The sequence below is a fragment of the Thamnophis elegans genome, chromosome 4, assembly GCF_009769535.1.
Source record: "Thamnophis elegans isolate rThaEle1 chromosome 4, rThaEle1.pri, whole genome shotgun sequence".
NCBI lineage: Eukaryota > Metazoa > Chordata > Lepidosauria > Squamata > Colubridae > Thamnophis > Thamnophis elegans.
Window position 1 is genome coordinate 58,073,450 of NC_045544.1, and position 23,407 is coordinate 58,096,856.

Sequence of the window (23,407 nt, forward strand, 5' to 3'; positions counted from 1 at the left end):
TGATAAATTACAATATATTTAATATATGTAGAGGGGCAGCAAGAGTTAAATTACTCTAGTAAAGAGTAGTTCCATTATTAGTCATATTGGTTGTCTAGAAAGTTCAGTTTTAACAAAAAAGACTTCTTGTTTGTGTAAATAAGATACACCAAGTTACCAACACATAATGTTTTGAATTATTGTAGAAAGTGTTTGTGTTGTTATTTGCGTCATTTTTTGTTATTTCAAGATAATGATTTCTGTTTGCTGATGCTTTTTTGTTGCATGTATTATTCCACTGTTTCACGTTCTGCATTGGCTACAGTAAATGGATTTCTTTCTATATTTAGAACGTTGAAACATTTATGCTAAATCACTATGAATTATAGAAACAGAGAACACTCATTCCTTCCATGCTTGATGTTTATGAGTTTGCACGATATGATTAATGAAATGAAAAAGAAGTAAAGCTAGTCTCTGGATTCTTTTTCCTTCTTTTAACTGTTTATATTAAACTGCCATTTCTTCAGCCACAAATATAATAAGGATGTTATCACAATGTGAAAACCTCCCTATATTCCAACTTATCCCAACCTGGTGTCCTCCAAATGTACTGAAATACAATTTGGTCCACTGTTGGAAGGGTGCCAGGTTAGGGAACATTTTTATATATTTAGTCCCAGTTGTTTTCAAGCAGGTCCCCTTCCTTCATCTAACTTTCGAAGATGAGTGGACTGGCACAAACGTACATAGCTGTACACATTTACTCAGAAAGAATTTGCTTGGAACAGGATTTCCACCTTAATGAATGTCCATAGCACTGGAGGGTGAATCCAGAAGAATGCTTCTTACTTAACAAACCTGATCATTGGCCATCAACATTTGTCTGGATCAATAGCCACCCACGTTCCTTTGAAATGGCTGCTCATATAAAATGCAAAATTTGAAGAAAACCATTTTTTCTCTTAAACTAAGAAGGTGGGCTTATAGCCAAATCCAAGCAATGGATTTTGAGAGACAGAGGTGGTAAATGGGATGTTGATGGATGCACTTGGATTAGAATCAAATAAAGTTTATGAATCTTTTTCTGATTACAGGAATTCTCTAAACTGAGCAAGAACAAACTTAGTTTTTTTAAAAAAAAAAAAGAATAGCAATTCCAAAATTTCATTGCTTAAGATAACCACCATGGCTAGTGTGCTTGATAATTCAGTAGTTTTCAAATTTCTTTCAGAAATCTTTTGACACTAAGCCAGTGGGTTAGACATATCAACTAATTTATCAAATAATTTATCACATACTGCAGAGGTTTCAGTATAGAACTATATTCTCTTGGGTTGCTGCATATACTCAATGTATTTTAGAATGGCCCACTGATTATTGATTGAGTAGAGACTTGGAGCTGGAGAACTGTCCTTCTAACTTTCAACTAGGGTTGTCTTCACCTGGGCCTTATCCTTTCAAACAATCTGATTGAAGTCACAAGGAGCCACAGCAGAGGGATAACAGAGCCACACGTGGCTTCAGAGCCATGGTACAGAGTCTTTTGACCCTGTATCTGTAACCAAACAATAACACAAAAGAAAGGTAGTTTATTGTTTTTCACTGTTTTTCATGGAAAGCCACTTCCTAAGTAGAGTTTGATTATGAGCTTTCTTGATTATGCCTTTCTTTTGGTGGTCCTGAATGGGCTTTTCCCCACCTCCCCTGGCAGTTGTACAGTACTTCCTATCTCACATTTGGAGAATTACTGAGTACAGTACAGTTAAAAATAATGATTAAAAACCTCTCATCAGTCAATACCTCCTATTTAATGCAGAAGTCACTGAGAAAATACAAGTCTTGTTTGAATACACCTCTACCTACCTATCAGGCTCAAAGAAAGGGAGCTACAATACCACAAGCATGCTAATTATACAGTACCCAGAGAAGCCAGAATAACATAGAATTGTCAGTGACCCTGACAATTGTAGGATTGGATGACTCAGAAGGGAGCATAGATGTTGATCCAAAATTATACCTCTCAACATTGATTCAGGCTAATATCTTTATTTGCTTCTTCCTTACCAAGGTTGGATAGATACACAGTAAAACATTTTGCATGTTTAGCTAGAAGTAAACCTATTATTATCACTTCTAGAGAATAATGCACAGATTACATTATGTCTTTAGGACCTTCCAGATATGAAATATACTGCTTATTCAAAACATTGCAATAAAACAATCCGTCAAAACAATAAGAGAATACATGCCAAGCTAATAATAGCAACAGCTATTGATTGATAATTCTTTTTTTGGTGCATTTGAGTTTAGGCACTAGCAAATGCTGTCTTAGCAAAGTTTGTGAGAAGTGGTTTGCCATTGCCTCTTTTCTAGGGCTGAGAGAGAGTAACTAGTCCAAGGTCATTCAGCTAACTTCATGCCTAAGGTGGGACTAGAACTCATAGTCCCCTAGTTTCTAGCCTGATAGATAGTTAACCACTACACCAGGTTGCCTCTCTAATAATTCTTTGGTGCTATTAATTGGGCATTGCTAATGACATAACTGATCTTTGAAGAATCCTTCAGCATTTTTAGCAATAAGTAATGAATGTTGCTTGTTCTATAAGACGTATTGAACAGTGTGTTATAGAAGTCAGAATCCTATCTCTTTAGTTCCCTTGAGCAGCCCCTGGAATATATTGAGGTTTCAAAATTCAGTATAAATGAAGTCTACCGGTATATTACAACCTGTGAAAATGTCTGTGAAAGTGGATGATGCTGTGACTTAAGTCAGCCTGTGTATTTTTTCACATGTGACCTCTCTTGTGCAGTATGTTATAAGTGTTCCAAAATCAATGAAAATATGCAAAACGATAGCTTTCACAATGCATTGGAAAACAAAAGAAACTTGATGGGGACATATTGTGTCAGGGTTCCAAGTAACACCCCTAACAAAAGAAGGCTCCGAGGTTTGAGTTTCCTCAAAGTTCTATTTTATTAGAGATGTCATATTGGCACTTCTGGGAAAACCCGAATCTGAAAGCTTCCAGGTTTTCCCTACCCAAGTGAAAGTTCAAGACCCTGCCCAGCACTCACATGTCCATCACATGGTCCAGTCATCTCATCACAGCTGCAGTGCCAGTCGACCTTGACTTTCTGAGAAAAATGTTATAATGGCTACGTATCACCCACACTCTGTATAATCCCCCCTCCCATTTCCCCACAGTAGAAAATGTAGCAGACCTGAAATCCCAAAGGTAAAAGATGACTTCCAGGTCTGACATATTGTTTGAGGCAATGCTTTAAAAAACAAAATAAAAGCTGTGCTTTATCCATATTGGAACTGACATTGTGGATGAGAACATTCCTTTATTTGTGATTGTTTAGCTTGTAGTTTTCCTATTCCATTCCAGTTTCACATGATTATTTCCTATAAATTTTCCTGCAGGGAGATGCACAGTTGGTTGCTAATTGGTCAAGTTTCTATTGTGCTTAAAAACCATAATCTATTAAATTGATCCTGTATCAGACATCTTGGTCCAGTTACTTAGTATTTTGTTATCAGGTCTCCATTTGCCTGAGGTGTTGAACTATGTAGAACATAAAGAGATGGACTAAATAGAGAAGCACCACAGAGTATGCCTTTATCCAACTGTATTATTTTAGATTCCATGCAGGAAGGCTTTTCCAATTCAAAATGTGGCATGATGGAAAAAGGTATAGGATGGCCAAATATTGAAAAATGGAAGAAAAACAGGACACTAAACACTGTAGAAATAGGGAGAAAGAAACCTTCTGTAGGAAAGGAGAGAATTGTTGAGACCTTATACTAGCATTGGTAATGTTGCCAAATTTGGTAATGAAATATCTCCAGTTCAACCCTTATCTACAAATATTCTCTTCTAAAGGAGAGAATAAACAGCAAAGAGGAAAAAGAAACTTCAGAAGGGAAAATATTAAATGTTTGTGGAAGAAAAATTATCTCTTGGCAATGCAAGAGATTATTTAAGAAAGGATAGACTTTAGTGGGAGTATGCATTTTTCAAGTGATGAGTTTATTTGAGGCCAATAGAGATTATTCTTGCAGCATCTAGTTTGTATTCATTATGAATGTGGACTATTCAGCATTTTACTATCTGAGTATTACTTGAGCTGTAAAATGGTCAAACATTGTTCCATCTTTTTAAATTTTGGTTATTTTATAATTTTACTAATGATGGTATATTTTTTCCTAGGTCTTATTTGGTACTGCTGATGGTCAGGTTATTGTTATGGATTGCCATGGCCGAATGCTGGCACATGTTCTTCTTCATGAGTCCGATGGCATCCTTAGTATGTCCTGGAATTACCCAAGTTTTTTGGTGGAAGACAGTAGCGAGAGTGACACAGATTCAGATGATTATTCCCCACCACAAGGTCATTTTTCTTTCAGTTCAGTGTTTGTATATTTTTGTCCTGCTTCTCACTGTGATAGTAAGACAATATATTGTGTGCTCCAAACATTTATATATTTCTTTTCACATCCGTGTTCTCCAAATTCATTTGGAGGAATTTTATACTGCAAGAATTGTTTAATTTTAAGTTCACAGGGATGCTAAATTACCATTACATTCTGTATGACTCATTTACCTCCTAGTTGTATATTGTAATGCATTTTTGACTATATAATGATATCTTATAAATCAGTCTTCCCCACCTTAGTGCTCTCCTAATGTCTTGGGACTACAATAGCCTGGCAATGGTGGAAATTTCAAATCTACCAGGAAAGTCCCATGTTCAATAAGATTGATAAATTAATAGCATCTTCTCAAATGTTGGGTTATCTGTTTCCCCATCTATGCCTTCTGCACATGTACATACCTGTTCTGACCCAGCCTTCACAGAAGCAAGAAGCAGATTCCGTGCAAAGAAAACCATTCTTTATTTACACATTGGGAATTAACTGCATTCACCAAGAGAAAGTCCAGGCAAGAGTCCAGCAATAAGTTAACTGAAACAATAGTCCTTATTAGCTTGTTATGATAAATGTAAGGTTGTCAGCTCCTAGCTGGGAGGCTGAAAATTAAGTCAGTTCAAACAGACAAACCTCAGTTTTGGCAAGGCAGTCTTTGTAGCACAAAACACATAAGACACAAATTTTCCAAAAATGCGAACAGTTGTCTGCAACAACCAAACCACTCCACTTTCCTCCTATTTATTCCCCAGCCAGGGAGGGGCCAGTCAGAATCCACATTTGTTTTGCTTCCCAAGCTGGCTCATTGTCCTCCATTGCTCACCTCTCATATCTGTTCTGCACATATGCTCATCTGGAACAGGTCCCAGCTGTTCCGCCTCCTCACTCTTCTCTGATTCCAAAGGCAACTGCCTCTCTGGCTCGGAAATGCCAGACGGCCCTAGCTCTATCTCTGTGTCCAATGCTGAGCATCCATCAGAGCCTTTCCCAAGCTCCAGAACTGGCCCAAGTTCTTTCCCAACCTCCTCATTGTCCGAGTCTGATGCCAGCTCTGCTGGCAGCTGGGGGGCCACAACAATACCCATATTTTTTGGCACTGTAGCTTCAGTTAGAATCCATAGTCATCTTCTAATTAGAGACCAGTAAAGTTGATTTAAAAAGTACTCTATTGACCTCTGATTTATTTTCAGGATCAACACATCTTCATAACAATTGAAAAGATTTCCAAATTCTGTAGAGCTCTTTGAGTATATTATATGAATCAAAAATATTTGATGAAAAATGCATAGATAAACTATGGAATTTGCTGGTCATTGCCACCAATTTAAATGAGTTTAAAGATGAATAACACAAACTTGGGGAAGATCAGACTATCAATAGTTATTAGTTGGAATCATACTACTTTGATTCCCCTAAGATCAAAGGCAATATGCTGCTGGATATCGGGTATTGAGGAATAACACCTGGTGAATTATTCTTGTCTTTGTATTTTTCTTTTGAAATTCTTAGTTCTAGTTCATAAGATATCTTCTTATATTTGAATATAGCAATATTTTGGCATCTGGTTCCTCTTCTAAATAACTCTAATGATGTTTTTAAAAACCCTTATTTTTGCAGTATTTTTTGAACAAGGACATTGAATGTTTATGACATCTGCAAACGGAGTAGCATAAGTTGTATATTAACTAGATTTTTACGTTTCTTCCACATCATTGCTGAGGATTGAATTTGCACATTGTACATTGCGTGCATACTTTGCTTAATTAGACACATTTTCCAGTCAAAAGCACAAAACTAAGGAATTGTTTGTCTGAAGCCATTGAACAGCTAGCTTAACTCACATTATCAGTTCTTCCATGATTTTCTATTCTCAGAACCAAAACACAAGACAATAAGCACGAATTTCAAAAGGGCAAGTACTTTACTTATTTCAAAAACTAATCTGTCGCTTGACTGCTATTAATTACAAGATTTCCTTGTTTATCAAAAGGGAAGTAGAAAGAGATAATCTCTAGCTGCCAGCCTTCCTTAGGCTACTCCAACTTACTTTTAACCAGTGGAACAATTAAAGCTGGAGTATGTGCAGCCCGCTAAAGCCATGGGTGTGGTCTCAGAGTCCTAGCAAAAAATAATGAATAGCAAAATTTAGTCATTTTTTAATGTGGTGGTAGGCTGATATCATTATTTATGATATTATTATATATGCTATTAAGGGACGTGGTGGCTTAGGGGCTAAGACGCTGAGCTTGTTGATCAGAAAAGTTGACAGTTGGCGGTTAGAATCCCTAGCGCCGCATAACAGAGTGAGCTCCCATTACTTGTCCCAGCTTCTGCCAACCTAGCAGTTCGAAAGCATGTAAAAATGCAAGTAGAAAAATAGGAACCACCTTTGGTGGGAAGGTAACTGCATTCCGTGCGCCTTTGGCATTTAGTCATGCCAGCTACATGACCATGGAGAATATCTTCGGGCAGCGCTGGCTCTTCAGCTTTGAAATGGAGATGAACACCACCCTCTAGAGTCGGGAACGACTAGCACATATGTGCGAGTGGAACCTTTACCTTACCTTTAGAATGATATTATTAGATAGATGGAAATAATTGTTAGATTCTGCCCCAACTACTTGGTTGGTCTTAGCTGTGCTTATGTTCTGACTTTCAACTCTAATGGTCCTTAATCTGAGGAACAATAGCATATCCCTCAGTTAAAACAGTTTTTTGCTCTTCCTTATACACTTTTTTTAGAGGTGCCCCAAAGAGGATCTTCCAACATCTGTGGGACCTTTCTGAAATCAAAGTTTCTTGAGTGAAGTATCTCAGATCCCCAGATTGCTTTATATTATGTCCCTTCAAGCTAAGAAGCTACAGTAGAGAGGTTATGTTAAGTAATTGCCTTTCAGTACTCAGAGTTTTGAAGGGTCTTATATTTTAGCCTGGATCCCTGTCTCTCTCACCACTATAATAAACACAGTTGCATCCTGGTTATCTGAATTGAAAAAGGAGTTGATTGACACCAAATTTAAAAGGTGGCCCTTAGAACTATGCACATTTTAGAAGAGGTCTACTGAAGTGTCTTGGCAAAATAGTGTCCCACTTCTCTTGAGAGGAGAGGGAACAAATCCTTCACTTCTGTAAGTAACAGGGGCTTCCATTATGAGTTCAGAATTCTTGCTAGAAGGACAAAGTAGCAATCAAGACAGATCCACTCCACTTCCATGAAGTCTCAAACCGAAAGGACCTCTCAAGCAGGGGTGAAATGCTACTGGTTTGGACTGGTTCACCCGAACCAGCAGTAAAAAAATGCTATTGGTTCAGGTGAACCAGTTTTTCCAACGATCAGCTGTGACACACAATTTATATTAGTGCTAATCTAATTCATGTGGCACAGCAGACCCCCCCCCCCCCGCTGTTCTACTTGCCTTTCAGGCACACTCAGTAGCAGGCTCTGCCCACCTGCCCAGTCGTCATCACATCCATTTTTGATGCTCTGTGCATGCGTGGAAGGTCCTGCGCATGCGCGGAGGTGCCTCATGCACTCACATTTGCAAACCGGTAGTGAAGGTAATTAGATTTCACCTCTGCTCTCAAGTCAAGTTGCCTTATTCTGCCCATATCCCATCAAGTAAGAGAAAACAACTTCCCTCCCAAGACCAAAGAGAGAAAGCAAAAGAGGAAACCCCCCCCCCCAAGGATTTGGTTTTCATTTTGAGCATGCAAACTCCACTATTTATGGCATCGCCAGATGAATCTATGGAAACAGGCTGCTGCTCCCAACTTTGCTGTTTCCTTTCATTGGAAAACTTCTGGTTTATAATAAATTAGGACAGGAGGTTTATTCTGAGATTGCTTTACAGTGCCATGTGCCTTGCTGTAGAAGAATAAAGCTGGCAGGTGTGTAAATTACGCTGAGTCAGTCAGCAGTGGGTGAACTTGGTTCAAGCCTACTTCTATTGAATATGCTAATCTGACATATTCTTATGAAGCATTGTGTGTTCCATTGATCTGGTTTTGACTCACTAGAAGAGTAGGAGGGAGTTGCTTGAATTAGATCTATAAAACAGTCTCAGTTATATGATACTGGTTTTCAGTTCTCCACAACTTAGCAGAATGCATCTAGAGCAGTGGTTCCCAACCTTTTTTTGGCCATGCCCCACCTAAGCATCTTTAAAATCCTGAAGCACCCCCTGTGATATATAATTCTTACTTTGCTCAAAAAGTGAACTCTACTCACATGGAGAGGGTCTAAAAGGCTGTTAACTTGGTTTAAACAAGGTTCAAATTGCCCCCATTAAAAATCTAATTGCGCCCCCCGGTTCACCGACAAAAGGGCGAACGACAAAACCGTGCCCGACTAAACCGCGTCGCTGACGTCATCAACAGGGCGACAACAGCACTGAGAAAGAAGCACGCTGTAAACCCTAAACCTAAACTTAACCCCTAACCCTAAACCTAACCCTAAACCTAATCTTAAACCTAACCCTTATCCTAATCCTAACCCTAAACCTAAACCTAAACCTAACCCTTAACCTAACCCTAACCCTAACCCTTAACCTAACCCTAACCCTAACCCTTAACCTAACCCTAACCCTTAACCTAACCCTAAACCTAACCCTAAAGCTAACCCTTACCTTAAGTTAAATCGGCTTTCTTTCGCCGCGCTATTTAAAGCGCCCTTCTTTCGACGTGCTGGCTGTTGTCGCCGCGTTGATGACATCAGTGACGCGGTTTAGCCAGACGCGGTTTTGTCGTTCGCCCTTTTGTCGGGTCACGCCCCCCCCCCCCCTGTGGGGCATGGGTCCCATGTTGGCAACCACTGATCTAGAGTGATGTTTGAAGAAGAGCTTTCTCATGCAGTGGCAGCCAGAATTAATAAGTGTTGAAGATGGTGCTACAAATATACAATATACAGTGTGTGTGTGTGTGTGTGTGTGTGTGTGTGTGTGTGTGTGTGTGTGTAAAATATATAAAGTACATATGTGAACCCCAAAGAAATAATTTTTTGGAAACATGACATTGTTTTTTAGTAGTTTCTATGTTCTCGGGATTCATCCTGTTCTGCCTGTTCATGGACAGTCATGTTCTGTTTTAAACTATGGGCTACCTAAGTATGAAACATGAATATTTCAATCTTAAGAGGTTTCAGAACTGGAGTTCTTGAGAAATGAATGGTCCCCTCCGCTATATATATATTTTCATTTCCTGAACATGGATGAATTAGTATTGAAAGAAACATTGAATAAAAGAATATGGTGTGAATATGCTGCTTTCTCTCATAATTGAAATGCAACAGGATTTTTTTCCCGCATGTTCATCAGAATATTATGAAACATGTGAGTCATAAATATTGTTGCTTCAAGAGCTAGATCTGGTCCACTAGGTTCTTATTGGCAACCTTTGGATACTGGTGGGAATAGTTCAAACACTCCAGACTTTTTTTTTCTCTTAGCATAATTGGCACTCCATACTATGCCTCTGCATTGGCCCAAGTCAGTTCCTTTTTTCTATGTGTCAGCCTGGATAGAGACAAATACTTCATGGCACTTATTGGTTTGTTTCCAAGCTATGCGAGCAAAATGTTGTGTTTTGGAAAGTTTTCTGGTGTCAAAAGTTTACAAGCAGACTTATGAAGCTACACTGCATGGGTAGAAGTCTTCATAACTTCCTGGATCAATGTGATCCATTTACAGAGTAGAGTGTAGGGGACTCTGATCATGATGTGAAATGTATTTTTAAGGGGAAACAGGTCTTCCATCAAGTAATTAAACAAGCAAATAAATAAATAAGATAAATCTAGTTTTTACAAAATGTGGCAACTTTCTCAACTAATAGATAGACCAAAAGACAGGAATCCCTTTGGAGTGGTTGCAGCAAGGCCTCTAACTGAGGAGTGGGGCAGTCTTCTCCAACCTAGTGATAATGGCAATATCCTTTGCAGCATGGGGCGAGATTAATGGAGATTGTACTCTAGTTTATCGGGAAGGCACTTGGGTTGAGGAAGAGAAACCTGGATTTTGATGGTTCATTGAGGGATCAGTATTAAGACAGTAAACGATAACAGAGATGGGACCTTGGAGGTCATCTAATCCAAACCCCTGCTCACGCAGGAGACCTGTACTAGGGATTCAAACCACCGAACTGCCAACCTTTCTGATCAACAAGCTCAGTCTCTTAGCCACTGAGCCACCTAGTGGCATTAACATTATAGATCATCCTGGAAGGAGGATGGGGTTTGTCTCACTTATCAGGACTTTCCTGTCGAACTGGAAACATCTATTTTCCTTTCTAATTTTACCATGCAGATGGTCCAGCGGTATATCCAGTCCTAGTTCAGAACACCAAACAGCTTCTCACTGTCAGCTTCACATCAGGAGATATTAGCTTAATGAACAACTATGATGACTTATCTCCTACCACCATCCGCTCAGGGTTAAAAGGTACAAAAGAGAAATTCCTTGTTTGCTTTAATTTTGATTGCTATGACAGCCTCTGTCTCATGAAGCTCAACAACTGTGCACATTTTCTCCTAGCGATAGTGACACCTACCTGTCAAAAAGGAAAACTTAACAAAGGGATTCTTTTTCAAATAAAAGGGTTGCTAGTTTTGTTGCTGTTTGTTACCCCCCCCCCCCCCAGTCTGTGGTTCAATATCTTGGACTCAGCTCAGTTATTCAGCCTCTCAAAAACTTTGACTCTATTTCCCTCACACTTCCTAAAGTTGTTAACATGGTAATTTTAAACTGTTAGAAGGGGAAAATATGTGATTGGAGAATACTCAACATTAATTGTTTTAATTAACTGTCAGTAAGATGAAGTCAAATTTATAGCTTTTCCATGATCCTTTTTCTTCATGCAAACATAAGGTCACAATGTGGGAGGTGGCCTAGCATGATTCATGAACCCAACTTCTATGGTTTAGTAATCATGGCTTATGAATTGAATGAGGGCTAAATCCAGACTTTCTGTCAAGTGAAACCCTTCAAAAAATGCCCCTTGGTGGCTGAAAGGCTTGCCTCAACATGGAGGATAAGACAGGAAGAATAATTAGGGAGGATGGACTGTTACTGTTACTTTTATAATGTTCATTCATGTGCTGTTTTGCTTATTTCTTAATTAGTGGCAGCCGCCTTAAACATTCCTGTGGTGAAGATGAGTCTAGGATAAATGTAGAGGATCTTATGAGAGGATCTATTTGCTAAGTTTCTGCTGTTTTGTGGTTTTAGATGTAGTGGCTCAGTGGTGCACACAAGGAGACTTGCTGGCTGTAGCAGGCATGGAAAAACTAAGCCAACTGGCTGAACTTAACGCTGCTTCTTTTCTGAAAAGTGCACTCGTCAAGTTCTACAATATTCATGGAGAACACATCTACACATTGGAGACCCCTGTACAGGTAAGTGTTATGCTGAAGAGCATGACCTGAGGAAGAAGGTAAAAGCCCCCCAATATATATTCTCAAATAGAAAAATTGCTAGCTTGATAGTACAGATACGAATCACTGAATTATGAATTACACAGAGTCATTGTGACTTATTTAACTACTGTTAATAACTATTGTTAACTATTGTTAATAAAATGGAGAAAAGATGGAAATGATAAGAAGGCTTCCAACCTTTCCCCTCCCGACTTTCCAGAGCAAATATAGGGTATAAATCTTTAACAATCAAGATTTTGAAGAGGTAAATTTTAAAAAAAAGTTTTTGCACTCCGCAGACCTCCCAAAAACAGCCTGTTTTTCACAAAAAAAATTGGGCATGAATAGCTTTTAGGAGGCTTGTAGAGTGCTCCTGGGGGGCGGGGAAGGGCCAAAAATGAGCAAAAAAAAGCCTGTTTTTCGCAAAAACGGGCCCATTGTTTGTCATAAACAGGGCATGCATAGCCTTTAGGAGGCTTGTAGAGTGCTCCTGGGAGCTGGGGGGGGGGGCAAAATTGAGCAGAAAAAACGGCCCATTTTTCGCTCATTTCTGCTCTTCCCAGGAGCACTCTGGAAGCCTCCTAAAGGCTATACACGGCCATTTTGGGGAAGGGGACAGGGTTTCAGGAGGCCAAAAATACTGTATTCAGTGTATAAGACACACCCAGGTTTTCACCCTCTTTTTTGAGAGAAAAAGGTCTGTCTTATACTCTGAAAAATATGGTACCTCTCAGGCCTGAGTTATGTGGAAAGGCATGTGGACAATAAAATACATCCTACTGAAAAATCTTTAAAATATGATTCATTGATACAGAAAAGTCTAAAAAATTTTTTTCCACACAGCGCCCCATAATCTCAATTTGCTGGGGTCATAGGGACTCACGTCTGCTCATGGCTTCTGGGCCTGCCCTGTATGTTGTCCGTGTAGAGCACCGAGTGTCCAGCTTACAGCTCCTGTGCCAACAAACAATTGCCAGCTCTTTGAGGGACGACAAAGATATCAGTAAATTAACCCTGCCTCCTCGGCTTTGTTCATACCTAACCACTGCCTTTACACCAACCATAAAGGTAAACAAATGGAAGGGTGATAAACTTGTCAAAATTAGTATGTGGGGTCCTTGGTGCTCTCTGACCTTGGTTGTTTTCTTGCAGATGTTTCATTCTAGGTAACATCATCAGTGCTAGGGTGTGTATAGTATAGTATGGCATGTAACTATAATATAGAATGGAAGATAAGTCTATCTTAAACTATAGAAGGGACTGACATTAAAAAATGAAGTACAGAATCACATTGTAGATTAAGGCAGCAATTTTGACAACAGTGGTGGGTTTCACAAGCACCCATATTTTGATCCTCAAAGCATTCCTGGGGTAAGGAGGTATCTAATTTTTCTAAACCACATTTGCATGTTGGAGGAGATTTTGAAAATCAATAGCCTTATTTTTTTTCCCCTTGCTATTCAAGCGGCAAAATGATTTTATGGCTTGAATGAAGACATCAGTTCTACACCACCACCCCCAAAACAGACCAGAAAGTTGGCCTCCTTGTTATGGAGATATTATAATATCACTGGCTAAGACCTCCTGTTAAATTGCCACTTCTCCTCCCTGCCTTTATTTGAAAGCAATTTCCATTGAATTCGTTGGCCTAAATTCAAGGTCTCATAAGAAGAAATCAAAGCGATGTTTAGTTTAGTAACCTGCATAACCATAAATGTAGCTCATCTCTTAGCTGAATCATAAAAGCTTTGTGCTTGGCTTTTACAGGACCTACTTTAAAAAGCTCTATTTATCTAACATCACTGTTGATTATTACACTTTTGCATACAACAAAACTTTCATTATAACTGAATAAAGTCAAAGGCTTAATTGAATTAGTTTGAAGTATGTGCAAAATCCAGAATGACATTGAGCAGGTCTTCTTGAATGATAGAAAGGTGGTGAGAGAATGAGTGGTATGACTTTTTTTTAATTCTACATTTAACCCAGCCTCCTATCCCAGACCCTAACAACATGCGAGATTTTGTTAGTTACCCAACATCTGGCAATGAAAGGCTTCACTGTACAATGAAGCGGACAGAAGATGATCCAGAAGTTGGAGGTCCTTGCTATACATTGTATTTAGAATATTTGGGTGGTCTGGTGCCTATATTGAAAGGTCGTCGAATTAGTAAACTCAGGCCTGAGTTTGTCATCATGGACCCTAAGACAGATGGAAAAGCAGGTACAGAGTTTTGAGTTGGCTGTTCTTAGATTACAGTTCTAGTTGTGACAGAGTCATGTTGTGCATGGATTTCTTACACAAATATCATGTATTAGAAATAGCATATTTTAAGATGCACAGAAGTTCTACTGTCAATCTGCTGCTCTCTAGTATCAGCCTTAAACTTGTTCATGGAAAGGATGATTAGAATGACATATAGAATTTTTTTCCTCTGCTAATCCATAAAACTAGTTTGCCTCCTTAAGAATAGCCATGCTATTTATTTCTCTTATCAGCTATTCAATTTGTCTTTTAAATTGTAGTCTCTCATAATATTATTTGACCTGACAGGAGGGCCAAGGAAATATTTAAACTGCTCAGAGCATTCCCCCCCCCCCCAATTTTGTAGAAATGCTTGTCAATTCAGATAACTGAACATTATTTGTTTGAATTCAGAGTATTCCATATTGCAGTTATATAGCAGCTACTACTTATAGAATAAGCTGTAGATGACTGAGCTATAATTGTATCTGATTTGTGAATGCTTCTGTCTTCCTTTTCCCCCCTTTTATATAATAGATGAAGTCTATGGAAACAGCTTGATTTCCACTATGATTGACAGCTGCAACTGCTCTGATTCCAGTGATATTGAACTGAGTGATGACTGGGCTGGGAAAAAATCTCCCAAAATCACTCGTGCTAGTAAATCACCCAAACTTCCCAGGTATTCTTTCTCCCATCTGTATATGAATGTATTATTCAAATGCATATGCATATATATCCTTCTGGGCATGTATTATTATGTATATGCATATGCAAAAATATTGCCCCATAAAATTAGAATAAAAAGCAGGGAGTTTGCATGGGTTTGGATGATCCTATAGCTAGGATTCTGCCCGGTTCAGCGAACCACCAAACGGGCCTGTTTCTGGCCTCCAGAAAGTCTCCAGAGCCCAAGGGAAGCAGTTTTTGCCCTCCCGGAGGCTCAAAAAAACCTCCAGAGCCTGAGGAGGGTGAAAAATGTCGTCGTCCCGCCACCATGGTGTAGGAGGCCTATTTGGCCACACCCACCATGGCCACACCCACCCAGCAGTGAACCCGTTGTTGGAATTTTTTAAGCCCACCCCTGATAAAAAGTAATATTCTTGGGGCAGAAGAAACTGGCCATTTAAGAAATGCTTGATAAGAACCTTATTTTATTTTCTGTGATTAAGGACCAAAGTAAGGTAGCCACGATTCCCAGGTTTGTAATCAAACATTCATCAAATCAGTGCACAAAGTGAACACCAAATATATTTTTTCTCTCTGCTGTTGAGCAATTTCAGATGTTTGGTGAAACGTAAAATGTGACAAGGTACTTGCCAAGTTTTTTGTTCTTTTCCAGACAATTTTTTTTCCTTTCTTTGCTCTTAATTGGGCAAATCGATTGCCCAGTTCATCAGTATTGCCAAGAGAGTTTTTATTCTGCAGTTGAATAATTTTCTGTTGCGAGGAATTTTCTCCTTTCAGTTTACTGAACTTTATAGTTTTGTTGATGTGTATTGGGCTGAACTGAGTAGTTCTTTGACTGGTTCCGGATCAGTTATTTTGAAAAGGGCAAATTAGGGCATTATCCTTCTTGAAAATTTAGTATTTCAGCCATAATGTTCCTGTTGCAGAAAACTGCCCTAGACCTCTCCTAATCCCTATTGACCTGAGAATAGTTTTCACAGAATATTAAACCTGATGCTCGTGTTTGATATGTAGGCAAAAAACTGTTCTGGATTTGAACCTGAATGTTATCCCAGAAAGAAAAAAAATGTGGTCATGTGGTATTGTTTTATATTGACTATTGTGTTGTAAAGAGATGTAGCGTATCGATTTGTGCATAAGTAACTTGAAATTTTATTGCAGAATTAATATAGAAGCTCGCAAATCTCCAAAGTTATCACGAGCTGCTCAGGAGATATCAAGATCTCCCAGATTGCCAATAAGGAAGCCCTCGATAGGATCACCTAGCTTAACTCGTAGAGAATTTCCTTTGGAAGACATCATTCAGGTACCTCATAGCCACCTATCTATGTATTTGCTTACTTACCAACATTATATCAGCCGAGAGTCCATTGGAGTTGGGTGGCTGATAAATTAAAATGTTCTTCAAGAATGCTTAAGATTCTGGACTAATAGTGGGGAGACTGAAGTTCTATCCTTTCTTAAACATGGATGCTGGTTGGATGACTTTGGTCCAGTCACACTTTCTCTGGGCTAGACTTGGAAGTCAAAATTGTATCAATCAATCAGCTCAGACTGGCCCAATATGATAAATTAGTCAATCATCTTCAATGAAGAATGCTGCATCCCATAAAAATGTTCCTTGTTTTGAGCTACGCCACAGCAGCTGAAACTTCCATTTAGATAATGGTTCTAATCCAATATCTGATTTAATAGGACTTCACCTTCAGTTTCATAGGGTGGCTTGAGACAAGCCACTGTTCCTCAGTGGCCCCACATATATTCTGGATATAATAATGCCAATCAATCTTATAGAGCTGATTGAAATAATTAAAACAATTAACAACTGAAAGGCCACACACACAACCTAGCACCACGTAAGTACTATGCATAGAACAGCCCAGTGCACACATTTTGGAGAGAGAGAAGTTCCCTGAAGATAGGCTCCACTAGGAGTCCAAACGCTTGGAAGAATAAATCTCTGATTCCAGTGACTGATTCAGATTGGATCCTGATTAAAATAATGTTTATAAACGCTCTAAAATTATTATTTTTTAATGAGCTTCTTTTTCTTATGTCTTTTCATTGCAGCACAGTTATCTTGCTCAGGTCACATCAAATATCTGGGGAACCAAATTTAAAATAGTAGGCTTGGCTGCGTTCCTACCAACCAATCTCGGCGCAGGTAAAATTTAATCTTGAACTTTACCTTCATTTCAGTTTCTTCCTAACCAGATATGCATACAGCAGTTTCTTTTTAGGAAAAACACACACATTTTTTGTTTAGAAATACTAAAAGTGTAACTAATGGAGCAGACAACAAAAACATTTTAGAATAGAAATGTCTGGTTGCATTAAAAATTGATAGTGATGTTGTCCAGATGTACTTTGTCAGGCTTGCAGGTCTGACAAGGGATTTGTCAAGTTCTGTCTTGTCTGTGGTTTGATGCCAGTTGCTATATCTCGGCAGGAAGGGAGCATTCCCATAATCATACGTTAGGTGATGAAGTTACTATGAATAGATTTTCACTGTAGTTATTTGGGGAGATGGCTAGTCTTGTAAATCAGTGGTCTCCAACCTTGGCAACTTTAAGACCTGTGGACTTCAACTCTCAGAGTTCCTCAGCCAGCTTTGCTGGCTGAGGAACTCTGGGAGTTGAAGTCCACAAGTCTTAAAGTTGCCAAGGTTGGAGACCACTGTTGTAAATGATCTGAAATGATTCTTCAAAATCTCTAGAGGCTTCTGGGTAACGCTTCAGTTCCTATTGAATTATTCACAGGTCCACATCACCCAAATCAGAAGTGCAATGATTGTTAATTCATTAAGTCTCTGTATGGCCTAAAGGGTTCAATTTTTGTTTTCAACTTTGCATTTTTGGTTTCTATTTCCTCCCTCTTTGGTCATCCTTTCTGCAGTCATCTATAAAACCAGCCTGTTGCATCTTCAGCCAAGGCAAATGACCATTTATCTCCCAGAAGTGCGGAAGATTTCTACTGATTATATCAACCTACCTGTTTTCAATCCCAATGTTTTTAGTGAAGATGAAGATGATTTGCCAGGTGAGATTTAACTTGAACACTTAGTTCCTTTACAGAGTACACAAACTATGGTTCTGCTGGAAACAAAGAGCTCAGGATACACAATTATCTTAACCTGATTTAAAGCATGTATAAGGACAATCATAAAGAGACATTGTGAGCATACTCCTTGCTTTGGAGTTTGCAACAAGGCCATGGACTCCAAAATTGATTATCTATTTTAGTGCTTCCATCAGAGACTTAACAGATCCTAAGAAGCCTTTACTGAATCCCGACCAGTGCAGATAATTCCTCCCTCTACCAACCTCCTCCTTTATATTGCTTATTGAGCTGAGAGATCTGATGAAGGCTGGGAGATGGAAGGGCCTTAAGAGCTGGATGATGTTGTACAAGGCATCTATCAATTATGGAATTTGACAGAACTTGAATTCTTGGCAGTGTCCAAGACTTTGTCAGTTCTTTCTAGTTTGTCTTCCCAAGATCCTATGAGGAATAAAGCTGGAGATATGCTAAAGAAGTCTCATGGAGCTTCTAGTTCTTATAATGTTCTGAATAGCAACATTAAGAACTAACCCAAGGGGACAAAGAAAGTTTGGCAGTCTATACATGTAAACAAGAAAGCATAAATAAAAGCTAATCTATGTATTATGTAGGCATGCTGTTAATTAATTGACTTGGTTATTAGTTATGCATAAACTAGGATTCCAATGAGATCTCCCCATTGCTAATTAAGACTTTTGGGAACTTAACAGCCATTTTAGGAACTGGGAATTTAATCATCTCCATTAGGATTACATCATTTACGAATTTGCAAATTTTCTGAGGCTAGGTTTTAATATGATTTGCAATCACAATTACTCAGGCCTGGGAAAGATAATAGCATTTCTTAATGATAAAATCAATATGCCTTAATTAAATATTATTCCTGCCAAATTATCTGGAGATTAAGCAACAACAATATTGACAGGGACTTTTAGAGATTTGTATGTTCATCTTATTTTTTCATGCCCAGGTTTTAGGAGGACAGATGATATCTTGATTTTATAGAAAGAAATATTTACATGCTGTGTAAATTGGATACCCATCATTTCAAGTTATTGAAGACCTCATCAACATGCAACTGAAACTAGAAAGAAAAAAAATCAGAATTTTTTCTTCAAATTATATTCAAGTGTCTTTAATGGTAGCATTTATTCATTTCTAGTACAACTCTATTCTTTAAAGATTGTTGAGATTAAAGTGGTGGATAGGTACATTTAAAATCTTCAAGTTATATTATTACTGTGTTTTCATAATTGCTTGGCTCTAATTATATAAATTAAAATTTAATATATGACTATTCACTTTGTTAAATTTACATCAAAGAGCCTAATTTTACCTAAATAGATTATCTGGTTTCATACCAGCCTGGTCTGTAAATCTTGATTCTTTAGTCACGTAAGCATTTATTCAGGAGTTGGCTTATTTGGCAGATGGCTCACAAACATGATTTAGTTTCTTTATTAGACAAATGGAAGTCTTAAACACATAGATTTGTCCACGACAGCACATAGAAATCAAAGCCTTTATGGATGTCTGCAGTCTAAGGTTTGAATACTAGGAAGTTAGTTCCTATGTTTATGAGTTGTTAAATAGTTAGCCATTCTTTTATGACTTTGGGGAGAAGGTATATTGTTTTATTGGCATAATGGTTCATTGGAGCTACTCATTTCTAGTCAAATTCCTCATCTTTAGTCATGCTATAAAAGAACAGTAGGTGATCGTTAATAAGGATTTATTTATATTCAAGTCTAACCTTCTGCTTGGGGCAAATTCACATTATCCTTTTTTAACCAGTTAGTTAGCACCAAGGTTTAGCAGAATTTCAGTCAATCAAGATTCACTTTAGACCATATTTGTTGTGATTAGGGGTAAAAATGCTTTGCAGGATGAATGCAAAGCATATTTGATAATTATTTGATTTGCTCCTCTTGACAAGACAATACCACACACATGCATTTGTTTGAGTAACAATGAAAATTAAAAGGGGGAGTAAGTCAAAGTATTTGCTAAGTGGTTGATTAGCAAAATGAATTATAGAGATGACAATAACCAATTTTGTTGTATTTATTTTGTACAATGACAACAAAGGCTATACTACGATAAGAGATCCTGTAAACCAGGAGTGTCAAACTCGTGGCATCACGTTGTCGTCACGTAATGTATCACAACTTTCCCCTTTGCTAAACTGGGGTGGGCATGGTCAGCACGTGACACATCCAGCCCATGGGCCATGAGTTTGACATCACTGTTGTAAACTATACTTTAAATCTGATTCTATAAGTCTAATGTATCTATTGAAAACAAACATTTCGATGCCATAATATAATACTATGTGTTTTTTTATGACAGTGACTGGAGCATCAGGAGTTCCTGAGAACAATCCACCTTGCACCGTAAACATCCCAATTGCTCCTATTCATAGTTCAGCACAAGCAATGTCACCAACTCAGAGCATAGGGTTGGTGCAGTCTTTGCTAGCTAATCAAAATGTGCAACTGGATGTCCTCGCAAATCAGACAACAGCTGTGGCAACAGCAGACCACGTGGCTGATAATGCAGTCCATTATCCAATCCCAAGCAGATACTCTAACCCTGGCCAAGTGATCTTTGGAGGAGTAGAAATGGGACGTATCCTCCAGGTCCCTCCTCAGTTACCCTTGCCACCCCAGAATGTCATCCAGATGGCAATTGTGGACCACAGAGATGGGGACAGAGATCACGAACACCTCCAAAAAGCTAAGGCTCTGCGCCCCATCCCCCAGGTGGCTGAAGGAGACACAGCTGTCTTCAGCACTGCCCAAGAAATTCAACTGAACAAAATAAACCCTCCCCCTCCATACCCTGGAACCATACCTGCGGCTCCTACCACAGCGCCTCCACCACCGCCACCTCCTCCAGTACCTCCACAACCTCCGGTAGATCTCTGTTTGAAAAAAGGTGATTTCTCACTCTACTCAGCAGCCCATTACCAGACCCCTCTTGGCTATGAGAGAATCACCACTTTTGACAGCAGTGGGAATGTCGAGGAGGTGTGCCGCCCTCGAACACGGATGGTGTGTGCCCAGAATACGTACACTCTGCCCGGGCCAGGCAGTTCTGCCACTTTACGGATTACTTCATCAGAGAAGAAGATTCAGCAGCCATGCACTAGCGCCACCTTGAACAGGCTCACAGTTCCGCGTTACTCCATTCCAACAGGGGACCCACCCCCTTATCCAGAGATTGCAGCCCAGCTAGCTCAAGGCCGGAGCATCACACAGAGGTTGGACAATAGCATCATCCATGCTACACTGCGGAGAAATAGTAGGGAAGCAGCCCTGAAAATGGCTCAGTTGGTGGACAGCCAGAGAGCCACGTTGCAGTTCCCACTGAAACTGAAGAGCAATGTTGTGGGAGCCCAGTACCAGCAGCGAGTGCCAACTGCCCTGTACACATGCAGCCAGTGCAGCAGTAACACGAACAATGGCACCAGCAACACAAACAATGGAAATGGGAACATCAGTAATATCAACGCTAGCAGCGGCACATCAGGCCTCAGCACTATGAGACCTGATGTAACCACAGGGAGCAGCTCTCAGCACAATTCAGTCATTGCACACTCAGCCAGTACATCGCCTTTGGCCTCCCAATCCTCTTACAATTTACTCAACCCACTTGACAATTCTCGGGAGCGGACCGATTACGTAAACTCTGCCTTCATGGAGGATGAGGCTCTTTCTCAGCACTGCCCTGTGGAGAAATCAGCACGCCACGTCCCTGTAGCCATGGCAGAACCTAACATCACTGTAAAAAGGCCACCTCCCTATCAGTGGGAACCTATGGTGAGCGAGGAGATATGGGTTCCTCAAGAAAGGACAGCTCATAGTACTTTGCCCAATCCTGGTAAATCCAACCCTCTAGTCATTGGCCAAGCTCAACATTTGGATATATCCCGAGCAACCTTTGTTTCTCCCAAATCTCCAACCAGTCCCACTGCCACTTTCCAGATGAGTTATGGTGTTGGAGCACCATATTTGGGAAATTATAGTATCCCTCCTCCTCCACTTCCTCCTCTTCAAGGAATGCAGGTCCCCTGTTCTCCCAAAGAAACTCTGGCCTCATCCCAAATGGTACAACAGGAACCATCTGTTGTTCTTCAGCCAGCCTATCCTTCAAACCTCTCCTATTGCCCTTTGCCTCCCATGTATCCTGGAAATAGTACTTGTTCAAGTTTACAGCTGCCACCAATGGCCTTGCATCCATGGAATTCCTATAGCACATGCCCACCTTCTGTCCAGAATACCCAGAACATTCTGCCACCCAAGGCGCTTCTTGTGGTGGACAAATCCATTATGTCTCCACCACCAGTAGAGCCTACGGGTCATGTGGGCTCTGATGTGATGGCAGAGACAGCAGATAACTTCCAAGAAGTGCTCTCCTTGACCGAAAGTCCCATTTCTCAGAGGACAGACAAGTTTGGAAAGAAGAATCGCAAGCGCCTGGATAGCCGGGCGGATGAAGGAAATATGCAGGCTATCACAGAGGGAAAAGTAAAAAAGGAGGCCAGGACCACATTGACTGACTTCAATTCCCTAATAGCCAGCCCAAGACTGGGCAGGGAGAAGAAGAAGCTCAAGAGTCAGAAAGATCAGCTGAAGTCAAAAAAGATGAACAAGATGAACGAATTTCAGGACAGCTCAGAAAGTGAGCCCGAATTGTTTATTAGCGGGGATGAACTGATGAATCAGAGCCAAGGGAGTAAAAAGGGGTGGAAAACTAAAAGGAACTTGAGGACAGCCAGTGAACTGGATGAATTTAAATGTCGGAAAGCAAATGAGAAGGAAGATGGGCGGCTGGGAAACCAGGGCTTTGTCTATGTGATGGCGAATAAACAGCCTTTGTGGAATGAGGCAACCCAGGTCTATCAGCTGGACTTTGGAGGGAGGGTGACTCAAGAATCCGCAAAGAATTTCCAGATTGAGCTGGAAGGAAGACAGGTAAGCTAACCAAGAGAAAATGGAAAACCTTTTTTTGTTTAACACGTATGTCAAGGCAAGTTTCATATGATTGGTCTTGAACAGTTCACCTATTTCCTTGCAAAGAATGACACGCACAAACGCTCACACGCACACATCATAGATATACTGCTGATACTAGAGTGAGATTTGTACCAGAAGTTAGACATGAGTTTAAGTATTGATGGGAATAAGTGTGGAACATGGCTAAGGAAACTCTAGCTCTTTAAGATGTTACTGTACCTCAACTTCAGATATTCCTCATGATTAGCCTTGCTAATTAAGGCTACTAAAAGTTATAGTTGGAGACCACAAATTTCCCACTTTTACAGTTCTTGAGATACCTGCAATTTTTGGGTATCCTGAAAGGCTTGGAACTATGTAAAAATAAATCTGTTTTGTTCCAGGAAGAGAGTGGAAGGTAAGATAACTGCTTATTTTTCCCTGGATATTTGCAATAATAAATATTACCAAGCCAAATGATTTGAAACTCGTATGGTCTGTGAGTAATACCACACTGAAATGATAAGCATTGGGAGGAATTTGGACATCTCTTACATTATCATACCATAAACACAAATGACATGAATCATGTAATT

At 39.6% G+C, this 23,407-nt stretch overlaps 1 protein-coding gene across 1 annotated transcript in view; it reads left to right on the forward strand.

Moving 5' to 3' along the window:
* Positions 1–23,407, forward strand: part of TULP4 (TUB like protein 4) — a 102,818-nt gene that overhangs the window by 70,062 nt on the left and 9,349 nt on the right. Inside the window, exons 5-14 of the mRNA XM_032215326.1 lie at positions 4,197–4,377; positions 10,711–10,845; positions 11,632–11,798; positions 12,663–12,887; positions 13,809–14,043; positions 14,602–14,746; positions 15,916–16,060; positions 16,825–16,918; positions 17,650–17,793; positions 20,164–22,790. Of these exons, the coding sequence (XP_032071217.1) occupies positions 4,197–4,377; positions 10,711–10,845; positions 11,632–11,798; positions 12,663–12,887; positions 13,809–14,043; positions 14,602–14,746; positions 15,916–16,060; positions 16,825–16,918; positions 17,650–17,793; positions 20,164–22,790 (4,098 nt within the window). The remainder of the gene's footprint in view (positions 1–4,196; positions 4,378–10,710; positions 10,846–11,631; positions 11,799–12,662; positions 12,888–13,808; positions 14,044–14,601; positions 14,747–15,915; positions 16,061–16,824; positions 16,919–17,649; positions 17,794–20,163; positions 22,791–23,407) is intronic.